Source organism: Phyllostomus hastatus, unplaced genomic scaffold (genome assembly GCF_019186645.2).
Source record: "Phyllostomus hastatus isolate PE091 unplaced genomic scaffold, TTU_PhHast_1.1 phas_scaffold_501, whole genome shotgun sequence".
Classification (NCBI taxonomy): domain Eukaryota; kingdom Metazoa; phylum Chordata; class Mammalia; order Chiroptera; family Phyllostomidae; genus Phyllostomus; species Phyllostomus hastatus.
In genome coordinates, this window is record NW_025334033.1 from 10,474,011 (window position 1) to 10,486,198 (window position 12,188).

Here is a 12,188-nt window from a genome sequence, read left to right on the forward strand (position 1 = left end):
GAACCCACACAAAGACATACTCAGACTCATTCCCTGTGAGCTCCAGCACCAGTTTAGCAGCTTGAAAGGTACCAGAGGCATACAGGAAGGAACTAAAGTGTCTGGAATCAAGGCGGGAACTGGGGAACAACTTTCTCCCAGGCAAAAGATTGACAAAGGCCATTGTCCCTTTTCTGGGCTCTCCCAGCCCGCACAGAGCCACAGATCCAGCAGGCAAGTGCCACATCTGAGACTCCATCAACCTGGCTAACACCGTTTGCCCCACCCAGAAGAACCCCTAAGACCCCATTCCACCCAAGCTAGTAACTGTGACTTTTCCGTATGAATGGCTGGTCTTGACTCAAGCTTCACAGATTCCTAAATCCCATCAAACAAACAACAGCCAGTCTCATAAACCCACAGCTAGGTGGCCCCAGACCCGGCACTAGGAGTAACCAGCCTAGATTAACAGCTGAACTTTGCCTGGGAATCTCCAAGTCCAGCACAAGTAGTCATGTCAGATTGCTTCACAGCTCAGGAAGGGCATCCCTGGGCAAAACACAGGTGGGGGCTGACCTTGGTCTGCATCACCCAGGAAATGCCAGAGCCTGTGCACCCAGTGGAAAGCTACAGACCACATCAAAGCACCACCACCCACTTGTCTAGCTGATTGTCCACAGAGCCTGGAGGTTGGTGGTAAGTGGTCACAGCCAGTCCTTGCAGCTGACCAGCCTGGGTACATCCCTCCCATTGACCTGCCAACAGCAGTCAATGCTCAACTACAAAAGGAGGGAATACTCAGCCCACACGAAGGGCACATCTTGAGTACCCAGCTTGGGGGATAGGGGAGGCTGTGCCACTGGACCCTACAGGACACCTACTACATTGGGCCACACTACCAAGACAGTCATAGCAGTTCTACCTAATACATCGAAACAAACACAGGGAGGCTCCAAAAATGAGCAAAGAAACACGGCCCAAATGAAAGAACAAATCAAAACTCCAGAAAAAGAACCAAACAAAGTGGAGATCAGATAAGCAACTTATCACATGCAGAGTTCAAAACACTGGTTATAAAGGATGCTTAAAGAACATAGTGAAGAAATTGGCAGTATAAAAAGGATTCAGTCAGAAACAAAGGATATGCTAATTGAAATAAAGAATATCTTACAGGGACATAAGAGTAGAGTGGATGAAGCCAAGAATCAAATCAATGACTCAGAACATAGGGAAGCAAAAAACAACCGATCAGAACAACAAGAAAAAAGAATGGAAAAAAAAATGAGGATAGTGAAAGCAGTCTCTGGGACAAATTCAAATGTTCCAACATTTGAATCATAGGGGACCAGAAGGAGAAGAGAAAGAACAAGAAATTGGAAATCTATTTGAAAAAATAATGAAAGAAAGCTTCTCTAATTTGGTGAAGGAAAATAGACATAGAAGTCCAGGAAGCACAGAGAGTCCCAAACAAGATGGATACCTAGAGGCCCACCGTATGACACATCATATTAAAAATGCCAAAGGCTAAAGATAAAGAGAATCTTAAAAGCTGCAAGACAAAAGCACTTACCTACAGGGAAGTTCCCATAAGACTGTCAGCTGATATCACAATAGAAACTTTGCAGGCCAGGAGGGATTGGCAAGACATATTCAAAGTCATGAAAAGCAGGGACCTACAGCCAAGATTTTTCTGCCCAGCAAAGATACCATTTAGAATCGAAGGGCAGATAGCTTCCCAGGTAAGAAAAAGCTAAAGGAGTTAATCATCACCAAACCATTATGTGAAATGTTAAAGGGACTTAATTAAGAAAAAGATCAAAACTATAAATAAGAAAATGGCAATAAATATGTAACTATTAATAATTGAGTCTAAAAAACTAAGTAAACAAAAAAAAACACAAGAGACAGAATCATTATAGAGAGAATATTTTAATGGTTGCCAGATGGGTGAAGGGTGTGGGCAAATGAATGAAGAGGTGAGGGAATTAAGTATTAGCAGGTAGTTGCAGAATAGCCTTGGGGAGGGATGTGAAGTATAGTACAGGAAATGGAGTAGCCAAAGAACTTAAAGTCATGACCTATGGACATGAACAATAGTGTGAGGATTGCCTGAGGGAAGAGGGGGTGCTGGGTGGAGGGGAGCAAAGCATGAAAAATTGGGATAACTATAATAGCATAATCAATAAAGTATAAGTAAAAAGAATTGATCTTTTAAAACAACAACAATGAATGAAGAGTTATAATAATTTTAAACAGGGCTCTAAGGATAATGCCTTCCTATACTGGGAATGTAATTTTCTCACTTTTTGTTTTGTCAAACACTACTCTACAAAAAATGTTGGTTAGCTATGGATGTAACTAAAAGATTGTATGTGACTAGCAGGCCATTCCAGATCACACACATGTTATGGGAGTTTTTGGTGTGGTTCTAGTGGTTATTTGCAAGCTTTGTGCTATTGTTACATGTAGTTTTGTTTCCAAGATCCACTTAAATACTTTGAGAATACACCTTGTTTTATTTGTTCTTTCAGCCCACATTTACCTGAGTACCAACTCTCAGATCCTGGCAGGTGCTAGATACACAAAGATAAAACACAGGAGTTCAGTATAGTACATTGCCAGGTACGTAGGTTCCCTGATTGTTAGTGAGTGTACTCTGTGGCAGGATTTTTCAACCTCAGCATGTTGATATTTTAGGCCAGATAATTTTTTGTTGTGGGGTGCTGTCCAAGGAGCATTATAGGAGTTTAGCGGCATCCCTGGCCTCTTATGTACTAGATGCCAATAACACTACCCCTGCCCCAACTGTGACAATCAAAAATGTCTCCAGACATTGCCAGATGTCCCCTGGAGCAAATCCAGAATGAGAACCAGGTTGTCTGTGTCATTGACAAAGAGTTTTGGTAAAATTGGTTTTCAAAAATACAAAGCAAGCAAATGTAATGAAAACAACCCAGATCTGTCACACATTGCTTATTACTCAACCCGGTTCCTCATACAGTAACAGTAGTATTGAATAACACCTATTTATGTCTAGTTTACGTGCTGTGAGATCTCGTTCTGAGTTAGTGTGTATAAGAATAATTGTTCCATTTTTTCATGGCCTCACTAAAACAACAAAGCAGTAATTGGAAAGGGTGGGTGTACTGTTAATAAAAACCATAATTCTTTTCTGGGCTTTTATATCAAGATTACCCTCTTGTTAAGAATGAAAATATTCTATGTTCTCTAATGAGTAGCCTGGACAACTGGCACATTTTTAAATGTTTTCTGTATTTTTCAGGTACATGACTTTGAATTTTGTCACATTACTAATGAAACACGCCTAACCTAGACTTCTTCACCTTACTGCTTTCCCATATTCAAGCAATGTATAATGAACACTACACAACTAAATTTATTTTAATAGTCTCTTAAAGCTTGTGTTCTAGTAATGCCTTCTTTCTCAAAGTACAGGGATCACTTTCCTATTAGAAACAGCACTTTACTAGTAGCTCTGATACCTGAGTTTTAGGTTCTCCTCTGGTCTGAACTAGCATTTAAGCATCCATTTGCCTTCTTTCTTCACCTGTGGGGGTGGAGAGAGAGAGAGAGAGAGAATGTGCGAGTGAGAGAGCACATGCGTGCGCGTGAGAGATGGACAGATGATAGACTCCTTTATCCTGTTTTCCAGATAAATATCCTAAATTCCAGAAGTACACCCTCTGCTCAAATTTATTTTTTGTATCCTTATTCTTACAGAATATCCACATTTCAGTTTGCGTGCCTGTCAAGAGTTTTAACACATCATGGATAATCTGTCATCAGAAGAAATTCAGTTGAGGGCTCACCAGGTTACTGATGAGGTAAACGTTTTACCTGGAATAAGTAATTTTCTTTTAGTTTTCAGAGTGGAAGGATGAGAGGACTTTCTTAGAAGACTGTTTTGGCCTCTTCCTAGTCCCTTTATATCAAAGAATGCATTTGCCCTAGAGTGCCATTACTGCTGTCTATTTTTTCATTTTACCAAAAAACTAAATAAGTGAAAACAAATTTGTATGATTTTTTACATAATCATTGCTTAACAGCTATTTACAACCCTTAACAACAAACACACTCTAGATATGAGGAATTCTGGACATTTAATTTTAACAAAACTTTCCAATATCTGTGTAATATACCTAGATTTCTGCTTATATTAAATTTTTGTAAATCCCATTAACTTCACCCTCCAGATTTTTTCTTAAGGAGCACCTGGTAGGAAGAAAACTAAAATTATGGTGATCAACTTTTTTTTTTGTATGTTTGTTTTAAAGGGAGGAATTGGTGTGCTAGTAATCTCATCTTTAAGATATTTAAAGATTTTTTTAAATTTATTATTTTTAGAGAGAGGGGAAGGGAGGGAGAGAAACATGTAATGGTTGCCTCCTACACACCCCAAACCAGAGACTGGCCCACAACCCAGGCATGTGCCCTGACTGGGAATTGAACCAGTGGACCTTTTGCTTTGCAAGGATGACACCCAACCCACTGAGCCGCACCAGTCATGGCTGTGCTGGCAGTCTTTACAAATAGAGCAGCATCATGAACATAGCTTGTGATCGCATTTTACTTTTTTTTTTAATTTTTTTTAAAATTTATTTTAAAAGAGAGGGTAAGGGGGAGAGAAACATTGATGTACATTGATCAATGCCTCCAATGGGGGGACTTGGCCTGCAGCTCAGGTACATGCCCTGAGCAGGAATCAAAGTGGCGACCTTTCAGTTTGCAGGAGGACACCCGACTCCCTGAGCCACGCCTGTCAGCAGATTTTACTTTTTTTCTGCATGTTTTAGAATGCTAAAATTCTCACATTTTTTTCCTAGTCTCTGGAAAGTACAAGAAGAATCCTGGGTTTGGCCATCGAGGTAAGAAAGTGTTTAACTATCAAGTCAAATACAGAAACTGTGTAGGAGGGACACTGATAGCACAACCTAGAATTGGTGTTAAGAGTCAGAAAGGCATTGTATCAGTAAGCTTTATTATTTGAAACCTACAATGAATGAAATGGTCAAACCATACACCAACGGGACATTTTTCCTCCAGTGACAACAGTGGAAGATGACAGGGAAGATCAATGCACCGTGAGCTTGTGATTTAATTATTTGGCGGGAGGTAGTATGTTAAAATGTGTTGGTTTGGGCATAATAATTTTCTCAGTAGTTGTGCTCCTCCAATAACTTAGGTTTCTTAATGATTCATGCTATTTATCAGGCCTTACAGTTTTTCTTTCTGTTACCTTTGCTATGTTTTGTTGTGCTATCAGCTATTTTCTTTCTTTTAGTCTCAGGATGCAGGAATCAAGACTATCACTATGCTGGATGAACAAGGGGGTGAGTTGAAGTTATTGGGCAGATTTGAGTTACGATGCCAGAAGGCCCTTTCAAATCAACCATGAAAAATATCCTATAAAATTAAGCCTTTGGGAGTGGCTGTCCTTTGTAACATAAGAATGGTATATTTACTTCTTTTCTTCCGATTTGAATTACGTTTATTGCCAATTGAAGGTGGGGATAACAATGTCCAGGGCATAACAATCATATACCAGGTGTTTATTAGGCAGTAGGACTTATTATGTGCATTGGTCATATGTACATTAGACATTGTGATATTTTTGCACCATTTTCAGAAATCAGGTTCAATCCTTAAATAGGACTAGATTCAGGCAAGTTTGGAAACATTGCATTTGAGTTGGCTTCAGTAATCTGGTCTGGTTTTTCCTAGTCCTATGATAGCCCTCAGGTTTTGAGCCCATTCAAAGATAGAAATACTGGGGATTTGGTCTGGTCATGGTACACTTAATTTGGTTGCACTGGTGATGTCTAAGCAAACCCTCAGACGCTCCTGCTCTACAGCTTTCTTTAGAATCATTCTTTTCCTCAGTAAGAGGACAAGTGCCTCAGCATCAGTATGTGAAAGATTATTTTTATGTTGTACAGTGTGTGCTGCCTCCCAGCACTGATACAGTTACTGTGTGTGGTGTGTTGGATTCAAGATTGAAGTTTGCTGTTTTATAATAATAGTTAGCACTGTGAATGTAAAACAAAATGTAATTTCCACAACTTATTCTTAGAACAACTAAACCGCATAGAAGAAGGCATGGACCAAATAAATAAAGACATGAGAGAGGCAGAGAAGACTTTAACAGAACTCAACAAGTGCTGTGGCCTTTGTGTCTGCCCATGTAATCGGTGAGTTGATAACTCAGGACCTTTTAAAGATAAATTTAAAGTGAGAGACTCCCTGCTCTCTATCCCTAGTGAGGTAATGAAGTATGACTAGTCCTAAAAAAGGGACTTTCTTAGAAAAACTTAAGCTATTTCTCCTTCAGGCAGATCAAGCTTTTCATGTAAATGGGTAGATGCACTGAAAACCATGTCTTAAATTCAATTAATTCTTGGTTCAAGTCCCAATCTTATTTTATAGTAATACATGAAAAGGCTGGGAAGTACACACTAGATAATGCAGAGCAGGATGGAATTTGTGTGTTTTTCTTTCAAATGAGGGGTATTAAAAAAATACATATTCTGTGGTAGACACATGAGGGATGGCCAGGGGAGGAAGGGGTTTGGGTCTTGTCTTCAAAAGATTTACCATGTGTTTGGATGTATGAGGAAGAATAGCAAAAAGTAAAAACATATATCAATCTAGTGCTAGATCAAGTGACATCGACTAAGGCTAACAGTACAGAACTGATAGAGGCTGATGTGGAGAACATCTTATAGGAGAGGTGGGACTTGAATTGGGCTCTGAGTGATGAGAAGGATTTGGATGGTCATAGAAAAACTGGGAGGGCTTCCATTTCTGATGGTAGATTTAATCTAGACAAATATTTCAGACACACTTGACTTAACTGAGCTGCATGATTTATGTAGATGAGGACTGAAAAATAAGTAGGCAGTAGGGTAACCTGAATGCCAGACTAAGGAGTTGATGGTTTGAAATGGAGTATATTACTACCCACCAGGAGACTAGTCAGAAACCATTTATAATCTAGACCTGTGAAGTAAAAGCTTATTATTGAGATTAGAGAGAAAAATGTAAGTCAGAATTCATTTTAAATCAGCTGATGGTATGTCAGACACGAGGAAGGAAAAAATCAAAGGAGACTCCAAAGATTTGAGGTCTCTAGTAAACTACATGAGGAGCCTTCAAACTATTTGCATATAGTATATGAGATTATGCTCGACAGAAAGGAATTCATTCTTCATGGTGACTCCCTTTGGAATATTTGAATTCTCTATTTATTCTCAGGTAAACTAAACTCCATGGTATTGAAAGATACTTATTATTCAAACCTAGATAAGACAATTAATCATTATCTTGCCTTATGTTATACGGAGCTCATCTTCGTTTTAAAAAGTAATAAACAAAACAGCTTTGAACTTTACCCTTAGTTGAAAGGACAGTGTCCTGAGATTGCATGACTACCACTACTGCTGAGAGTGTCCATTTTTAAAGAGCTTCATAAGCATTAGTACTTCCATGTAGCTGTCTCAGCGGGTTAAATCAGGAATGGGATACAGAAATTCACAGTCTCTCAGCATCTTTACTCCCCAAAGGAATTAGGAATGGAGGAACTTTTATTTTATTATAATTTTTCATAAGTGTTTTCATGTGATAACATTCTCTGTGTCATTTCTACTAGAGAAAATAGAGTTCAGATGCTTGCTGATCAACTTTAGTGTGTTTTTTTAGGCACAAGAAGTTAAGATTTGACAGTGTTGTGTCTCGTATTGTCCATTGGCTTCCTAATATAAAACAAGTCTGTTGACCTCTTTAGACCTTGGATGACTCCACAAAAGTGCATATTTTAATAACTATGACTGTCAGTCAGAGTTTAGCAAATTACTGTAAGCAAACCAGTTAGAAATGGACAGATTTTTAAAATCTAAACTCTTAACTATGTTTTGCAAATTTTTTCTTTTCTGTGTTCTGTGTACCCTCTTGGAAGAATGCAGAGGAGAAAAAGTAAATGAAATTCCTTGCCATTAGATATGAAGAGAAGAGCAAGGAGGAAGAAGTCCTCTCTGGAACCTACAGCAAAATCAGTTCTGAGTCAGGGGTTGAACAGGAAGAGCAGTGAATCCTGAAATGTCCACTATCATAGAAAGTGGGAAATGAAACAACAGAAGTATTAATTTTATTCTCTTTGGGTATCCCGGCCAAGCATAGGCAAGATTTCTTGGACACTTGAAAAGACAAGGTAGAGTGCAGTCCTGAAGCAGCCTTTCCCCTGTAACCTCAGCAGAACTCTTTCTCAGTGGGTCAAGAGAAGGCACTTCTTAACAGATGGAATCAAGGGGTTACTGTAACAGTCAGAAAGAGTTAGAGATATCTGATTGTAATTGCCTTCCTTCCACCTATCTCTTCTTTATATTATGGAGTCCTTGGCCTGTATAGTATCTCTTGTCTTTAGCTGTATCTCTGACAGTGTTTTGATCTTTCCAGTCTCAGCTGCTGGTTTCCATTAGGCTTTTCATATAAATGGCTATAACAATGGCTTCTTAAAGACCAATATAGGATCTTAGCCTTCTTCATATAATGCTAGTACTAATTCTAGTAGTATTAGTAATAACAGTTTAGGTTCACAGTCTCTTATCTACAATTCAGAAATCTAAAAGATTCTGAAAGCCAAAGGTTTCTTTTTTTTTCTTAATGTGGTAACACAGTTTATTAATTAGGCCACGAAGTGTAATCTGAACTGAAGCTTTTCATTGTCTTGAACCACACTTAGTGTGTGTATCATTTTGTTTCACAGCAGAATAATAGATGTGTTTGATTATGGGGCACTGCTCAGTATGTTTCACATCCAGGGATTTAGACAACAGTTGTGGGCCTATATGTTAATTTAGGCTCTTACTACTTTAAATTTAATCTTAACAGTAACTTTAGTATTAGATTCTCTTCTTACCACCATCTTACATTTGGAGGAACAGAGGCCCAAAGAGGCTACACTAGCAAGCAGAAGAGCTGAGATTCAAAACCAGGCAGAGTCCTAGCTTTGAACTATATCCTATGTTGCTTGACTTTGGCAAAGAAAGAATGGACTTTTTGGTTGACTATTGTTAGATGTACTCATATTGCTATATAGAAAATCTCTTGAGTAGGCTTGTTCTTTGAGATTTCTTTTTTGTTCAATAATATTCATTGAAGCTGGGTCATCAGATCTTTTTAAAAAATATGTAATGGAAATACCTTTACTTAAACAGAACCCTGTATTAGAAGGCAGTTTTAACTTGAGCTATTTTTTTTTAAAGATTACTAGAATTTAAAAACAGGCTACCAGAATTAAATTAAGATTGTGACTAAATATCATGTTAGCTTGCTATTATTTGAATCCTAAAAGCAAAATAGCACATATCCTTATTAAAAAATATATCTTTGTCAATAACTTTGAAAAGTTGTCATTCTAATTCACAAGAGCATAAAGGAGGCAGCCTGGAAATGGGAAGTATCAGACTAGTAAACCACCTGCTGTACCAGTTTAACCATTCTTGGATGACAAGGTGTTCTGTTTTCACTTGCTTCTCTTCAGTCTGTGCTTATAATGTCAAACATAATGACACATAGTTTGAAGACAAATTGGTATTTCTGGACCACTTAGTAGAGAAGTTCAAAACTGGTACTATAGGTTTTATACTTATTTCAGTCCTGTCTCATATGGAGATGTTATAAATATTCAGCTCTGATTGGTTGAAATAATATTGAATTATATTTTAGTCAACACTTGAGTGCTTCCTCCATCCTGCTCACTGAAGACATACACAGATGAGTAAGGTGTAGCTCTGGTGCTGTTTCGTGTACCATCACTCTGCTTTTGTGTGTCACGTGATATCTGATAAATAGTACGTGCGCAGTAAATGTTTGTTGATTCAACATCCTTAAGAAACTTGTTGCCTGATGGTAGAGTTGATGTGTAAAATGGCTTTTAAAAATTAAAATACCAAAAAAAATTATAATAGAAGTAATTAAGCAAAATATGTAATCACCAAGAGAAAGTTTCACAACCTCTCTGTTAATATTTGCCTTCTCTTCACATTAATTTTCATAATTTTAGAAAAGAATATTGTTATCTAGATATTCTTAGGAATAATGAAGTATGCTCTGATTTAAATAGTTTTCTTTTTTTTCTTTTTATTTAGATTCTCAGATGTTGATTGTTTCTATCAAATCAGGCAGGAATTTAAATGCATTATGTTTTGAAAACTCTAAACCTGCTTCTGTTCTGTTTGACTGGCATTCACTATTTTCTGCATTTCATTCTCTCACCTAATCTTTTCCTTTCTAATCTACTTACTAAAAATGAAGACTTAACATCAGAAGCCGGGCTCAGTAACTGATCAAAGGGAACTTTAAGATGCAGTCTTATGGCGCAGTTGGGGCTGTTAACCTGCTGTCTGAAGGTGATGCTTCAAATGGCTTTTCTGTGCATGTGCATGGGTTTTGTGAATGGTGGAGACTGTCCTGGACACTGTGCTGTGGTGTGCAATGTAAAGTGAATTTGTTCTTGATGGGTGCTGTCTGCCAAAAGATGGACTTGACAAAAAGGATCTTAATTTATAGCACTACCCTTTGACTAATGGCTCTGATAACTAAGATTTTGCTAAATAACATTTGGTTTTATAAAAATAAAAATACCCCTGAAGTTTCCAAAGAAGTTTTAAATAATTGAAGTTTTAAATCATTTGATCTTTGTAGAGAGTTGCTGTGTTCTGTTTTGATCAAATGTAAGTGAATTTAGGCTAAATCCATCTCTCTCCATAGGACTTTGATTTCAGCATCCTATCTCTTGTTAAGTTTCCCTACTCCTTTCTGGTTCCAGAATCAAGATTTTCTCTAAATATTTAAAGTGTTGCTTGTAATGATGTGAATTCCCCATAATTTAGGTCACTACCAAATTGAGGAATTAATTGTCTAATCCAGCCATCTTAAATGCCATTTGGAACAAGGTGGGATATGAATTTAAAATATTTCTGTATCTAGTATCTTCTTTTTTAAAATAAGGGCTTTCCCCTCTTTATATATGTTACAGTCTGTTTCATAATTCCTAATATGTCATGTGTTAGCTAGCTTTTTTTTTTTTTAAAGATTTTGTCTATTTTTTTAGAGAGAGAGGAAGGGAGGGATAAAGAGAGGGAGAGAAACATCGATGTGAGAGACAAACATCAATTGGTTGCCTCTTATACGTACCCCAACCGGGGACCCAACCCGAAGCCCAGGCATGTGCCTTGACTGGGAATTGAACCAGCAGCCCTTTGCTTTGCAGCATGACGCCCAGCTAACTGGGCCACACTGGTCAGAGCCGTATGTGTTAGCTTTCTGGGCAGTATGTATTAACTTTCTATGGTTTCATGTTAAATTCATGTGGAACTAACTCATATTTTTAAAGATTTTATTTATTTTTTAGAGAGAGAGGAAGGGAGGGATACAGAGAGAGAGAGAAACATCAATGTGTGGTTGCCTCTCATGTGCCCCCAACTGGGGACCTAGCCTGCAACCCAGGCATGTACCCTGACTGGGAATCAAACCAGAAACCCTTTAGTTGGCAGGCCGGTGCTCAGTCCACTGAGCCACACCAGCCAGGGCTGATCTTATTCTGTTAAATGAAAGTTTACCGTGTAGTAAGACTACTATTTACTATAATGTTTGACTCCTTCATTTTGGATGTTTAAAGGACCTGTGAAGACTGGTTAATTGTTAGAAAACTAAGTATTTGATTTTTACCCTTTTTTCTTGGTCTCTTTTTTCTTGGTCTCTTCTTTTTCCTATAACCTTATCATTCAAAACACACACACACACACACACACACACACTCTTGTACTCATTACAATTGGTATTTATTTGATTGCTTTCTCCTTGATATGAAAGAATTTTGGCTAGTATTTGGTTTTCTTTTTGCTATTCAGTTAGTACTAATGCTGACAACCAAAACTAGAAAGAGAAACTATTCAAGTCATTGTGTTATTATCTTGGTACTTGTTGTTTTTTCTTTTTATAGCAGCTTGTTGAATTGAGAGATTTTAAATTTTTATTTCAAAACTGTCACTTTTAAATGAGATTTATATGGGGAAAAAGTGGTTAAAGGTTATTAGACTTCTTAAAACTGATAGAAGTGAATTTACCTTTCCAGGCAGAGTTCTTAATTGCATTGAAATCTATCATAAATCTGTGTAAGCATTTTATCATGA

At 37.7% G+C, this 12,188-nt stretch overlaps 1 protein-coding gene across 2 annotated transcripts in view; it reads left to right on the forward strand.

The window, feature by feature from the left end:
• SNAP23 (synaptosome associated protein 23) overlaps nucleotides 1–12,188 on the forward strand; it is a 32,685-nt gene that overhangs the window by 13,026 nt on the left and 7,471 nt on the right. Inside the window, exons 2-6 of one of the 2 annotated variants that reach the window (XM_045822204.1) lie at nucleotides 3,721–3,824; nucleotides 4,824–4,865; nucleotides 5,282–5,330; nucleotides 6,071–6,188; nucleotides 10,143–10,175. In XM_045822204.1, the coding sequence (XP_045678160.1) occupies nucleotides 3,768–3,824; nucleotides 4,824–4,865; nucleotides 5,282–5,330; nucleotides 6,071–6,188; nucleotides 10,143–10,175 (299 nt within the window). In that variant the 5' untranslated portion in view covers nucleotides 3,721–3,767. The remainder of the gene's footprint in view (nucleotides 1–3,720; nucleotides 3,825–4,823; nucleotides 4,866–5,281; nucleotides 5,331–6,070; nucleotides 6,189–10,142; nucleotides 10,176–12,188) is intronic. The other variant, XM_045822205.1, reaches the window with a different exon arrangement.